The 4141-nt window shown below is 44.7% G+C and overlaps 1 protein-coding gene across 1 annotated transcript; it reads right to left on the bottom strand.

Moving 5' to 3' along the window:
• Positions 1-602: 602 nt before the first annotated feature.
• LOC101302525 lies at positions 603-1740 on the bottom strand. Its single transcript, XM_004292237.1, has 2 exons — positions 1023-1740; positions 603-904 (listed from the first exon to the last, which is right to left on the bottom strand). The coding sequence occupies exons 1-2, from the start codon at positions 1738-1740 to the stop codon at positions 603-605; spliced, it is 1020 nt and encodes a 339-aa protein (XP_004292285.1).
• Positions 1741-4141: the final 2401 nt, after the last annotated feature.

The raw sequence follows: 4141 nt of genomic DNA, 5'->3' as shown, positions 1-4141 counted from the left end.
TTGAAGTGAAATGACTTGAACTCTTGCATAAAATTGTATTTTTATGGCTTGAAATGGGATAGCATCGTTGTTTTTTTTTTTACAGGTTGCAAGGAAAAGAAAGCATGAGAAATTGGAGAAGCGCTTTTTCATTTTCTTTGCTGAGAGCAATACAAAAGGTTGTAACATCACCATGGTGGTATGTTTACAAAAAAGGTCTGGGACTAGACCTCTGAAAAAAGCTTCTTCTTGCTTGAAAGTAAAAAACCGAAGTTGCATAACTAACAGTAGTAGAGTTTGAGTCATTTCCCATTGATGGGGCTCATGCGAGCTCCGCTGGTGATGGAAGCAAGCACATAATAGCCGTTGCTGTGAGATTCCTTGATGACAAATGGTCCTTCCCACTGCGGTGCAAACTTTGAGGGTCCTGAAATCTGCTTCCTCACCCAGTCAGCTGTTTTGAGCACAAGGTCACCTTCTTTGAAACATCTTTCTTTGACTATCTTGTTGTATGCTTGAGTGACTTTCTTGTGATATGCCTTCATGTTTTCTTCAGCTTGCTGCCTTTGTTCATCTGCCGCCTCCAAGTCCATGAGTCGCCAATCGAAGCAAGATGTTGCATCTCATTCCAGGTCATTTACAGTCATCACTCTAGCTGTTGGGACTGTTAATTCCACTAGAGAAATCGCTTCTGAACCATATACCAATGAGTAGGGGGAGAAACCCATGGTTGTTCGAGGCGAAGTACAGTAAGCCCACAACACATCTGGGAGGTGGGTACTCCAACCCTTCTCATATTCAAACACCATCTTGCTTAAGATTCCAAGTAGAGTCTTGTTTGTAGCTTCTGCTTGACCGTTTTCTTGAGGGTAGTACGGGGTTGACTTCTGATGCTTGACTCCATATCCTTTGAGCATGTCGCTGACTGTAGATGATGTATTCTCTTATGAAATTGCAGACCGCAGCTCCTGATGCCTTGCGAAGGGGAATTGCTTCCACCCATTTTGTTGAGAATTTTGTAGCTGTAATTATCCAAACACAACCATCTGAGGCTGGGTTGATCTTTCCCACAAAATCAAGCCCCCAAGTGTGGAAGGGCCATGGTGTCCCCATGTCTTGAAGAATGGTTGACGGCTTGCGAATTAGGTTGGCATGTGCTTGGCATGTATGGCATGTCTTCACTCTCATGTAAGCATCCTTTCTCATTGTTGGCCAATAGTAGCCAAGGCTTAATAGTTGCCGATAGAGACTCTTTTTGCCTTGATGCTCACCGCATTCTCCTACATGTATCTCCTCCAAGACTTGTTGTGACTCTGTGCTTCCCAAACATCGCAGTGGCTTTCCATTGAAGCCCTTTCTGTATAGTATTCCTCCATCAACAACATACCTTGCAGCTGTTTTTTTCACCTTGTACTTGAGGTTTGCATCTGCTGGGAGTATTTTGTCAAGTAGGAATTCTAAGTATGGAGCTCTCCAATCATCGGCTAATGTTACTGCGAGGACTTCTTCTTCCGAAGGAAGCACAGAACACTTAGAGCATGCAGCTTGTACTCCAGATGCCTGTTCCTTCATCTTTGGCCAGTAGTATCCTTTGCGCAGAAGTCTTCTGTACAAGCTAACCACTTGTTCAAGTCCACATGTGGCCTCATGCACTTCACTCATCCTTTTCTTGGCTTCCTTTTCACAGACGCACCTAGCCAAGATGTTGCTTGAGAGACGCTTGTTTAATTCACCATTAAGGATTACATAATCTTTCATCATCTTCAAGTCGCTGCCAACATTTTGACCCGTCAAGCTACACTTGATAGGTTTTCGCCAATCATCTTCTTCAGGTAACTCAATAAGAATTATTGTTTCTATGCATGGCTTGTTCTTTTGTATTACTGCGATGTTAGGATGCTCTCTTGTGAATGACAGTTTAGACCCAAGCGTGGCCAAAGCATCTGCATATCTGTTGGTGGATCCCGGTATATGCTAAAGTTGGCTCCTTCAACGCGAAATCAGCCTTCACTTGGCTGATGACCAGGTTTGAGAATCCAATCACTATTATCCTTTTAACACCAAGTTCCACCGCAGTAGACATACCAGTGATGAAAGCTTCATATTCAGCTGAATTATTGGTGCAGGGAAAGCTTAACTTGAATGACAGAGCTTTGGTGTTGCCTGCAGGGTCTACTAACACAACTCCAGCTCCTCCTCCATTGCTTGTGGCTGACCCATCGAAGAAAAGGGTCCAGGGCTGCTGGCTCTTTGATTCCTTTTCAGTCACCACTCCCACCATCTCTGGTAGCTCCCCTGGAATGTCTTGCATGAGAGAAACTTCTTCGTCACCGGGAAACAAAGCAGGCATGTCAACCACAGCTTGCCCTTTGATGGCGCGAGGCGTTACACATTCAATATCAAACTCTGACAATTGCAATAACCATCTGGCGAGACGCCCAGACAACACTGATTTTGTGAGCAGGTACCTTACAGGGTCAGTCTTGACTATGAGCTGGAGCTTGTGTGCAAGAAAGTAATGACGGAGCCTTTGTGCTGCATATATGAGAACTAGACAGATCTTTTCAGTTTAAGGATAGCGTGCTTCAGCTTCTCCCAACAAACGGCTCACATAGTACACAGGGTGCTCTTCTCCATTCTCATCATCTTGTGCGAGAAGAGCCCCCACTGCAGTGTCAATCGCGACTAAATACAACTTGAGAGGCACGTCGGGGATCGGTGCCTTCATGGTTGGTAACTTTGTAACAAGTTGTTGTACCTTCTCATAGGCCCTTTTGCATTCTTCAGTCCATAAACACTTGGTGCCCTTCTTGAGGAGAGGAGCGAAAGTTTTTATTATTGCAACAAGGCCTGGTATGAAGCGTCTGATGTAGGATAGCCTGCCCAAGAAACTTTTTAGATGTTTCTGGTTTGATGGTGGTGCAGTGGAAGCTATAACTCTTGTTTTATCTGGATCCATGTCAATTCCCCTGCTATGAACCACAAAACCAAGAAACTTTCCAGTCGACACTCCGAACAAACACTTCTTTGGATTCATTTTCACCCTGTATGCCATGCACCTCTTCAGTACTTTCCTCAATATGCTCCAATGTTCCCCCCTTGTTTTAGACTTCACCACCAGATCATCGACATAGTCCTCAACTTCTTTTCCCATCATATCATGAAAGATGGCAGTCATTGCACGTTGATCTGTTGCTCCGGCATTTTTTAAACCAAAAGGCATGACTGTGTAGTGAAAATTTCCATAAGGGGTGCGGAAAGCAATCTTCTCAGCATCTCTTGCAGCCATTTTTATTTGGTTGTAACCACTGAATCCATCCATGAAGGAGAGCATGCCTTAGCCTGAAGTTGAGTCGATAAGCATGTCCATATTTGGCAACGGGAATTCGTCTTTTGGACAAGCTTTGTTTAGGTCTCTATAATCAATACAGACCCTAACTTGGCCATTTTTCTTTTTCACATGAACAATGTTGGCGAGCCATGAAGAATGCTTAATGGGCTTGATGAAACCGCATGCTAGAAGCTTTTCAATCTCTTGCTTGATTTGTACTTCATCCTCCTTGTGGTAATTCCTCCTTCTTGTACAACTGGCCTAGCCCCAAGTTTCACGTTTAGTGTATGACACACAAAGTTCGGGTCTAACCCTGACATTTCTTCATAACTCCAAGCGAAAACATCGCTGAACTCCTTAAGTAACTCCACAAGGTGCTTCTTTTCTTGAGTTGACAAGTTGTTGCTGATGAGTATGGGCTTCTGTGTTGCGGGGTTATCACTTCGATTCACAGTTTCCAGCTCTTCTGCCACTGCAGTGGATCCATCTTGCATGTATTTAGGTGCTGGTAGAGCTTCTTGAAGGGCGTTGGGCTCAGGTGTCATAGATATCCCTCCTGTGCTTGCGCATTCATTCTCCATGACACCTCGCAGTATGGGACCCTTCCACAAGTTGCGGTCAGGCCCCGCAACCCATCATAAGAGGTATATAGTGCGCCCATTGGGCAACACTACCCTCATGCATCGTGGCACTGCTTGAGCACAGACACTAGCTTCTCTTGCTTATCTCATTACTGTCGGGAGATCACTGTCACTAATATCCCTGATATCTTGTCATGACGGCAAGGGCACACCAGAGGCTTTAGCAGGTCCTCCATCATTAGTAAACTCA

Source organism: Fragaria vesca, linkage group LG2 (assembly GCF_000184155.1).
Source record: "Fragaria vesca subsp. vesca linkage group LG2, FraVesHawaii_1.0, whole genome shotgun sequence".
Taxonomy (NCBI): Eukaryota; Viridiplantae; Streptophyta; class Magnoliopsida; order Rosales; family Rosaceae; genus Fragaria; species Fragaria vesca.
Note: the sequence above shows the minus strand (reverse complement) of the source record. Positions and strands in the feature narration are given on the sequence as shown.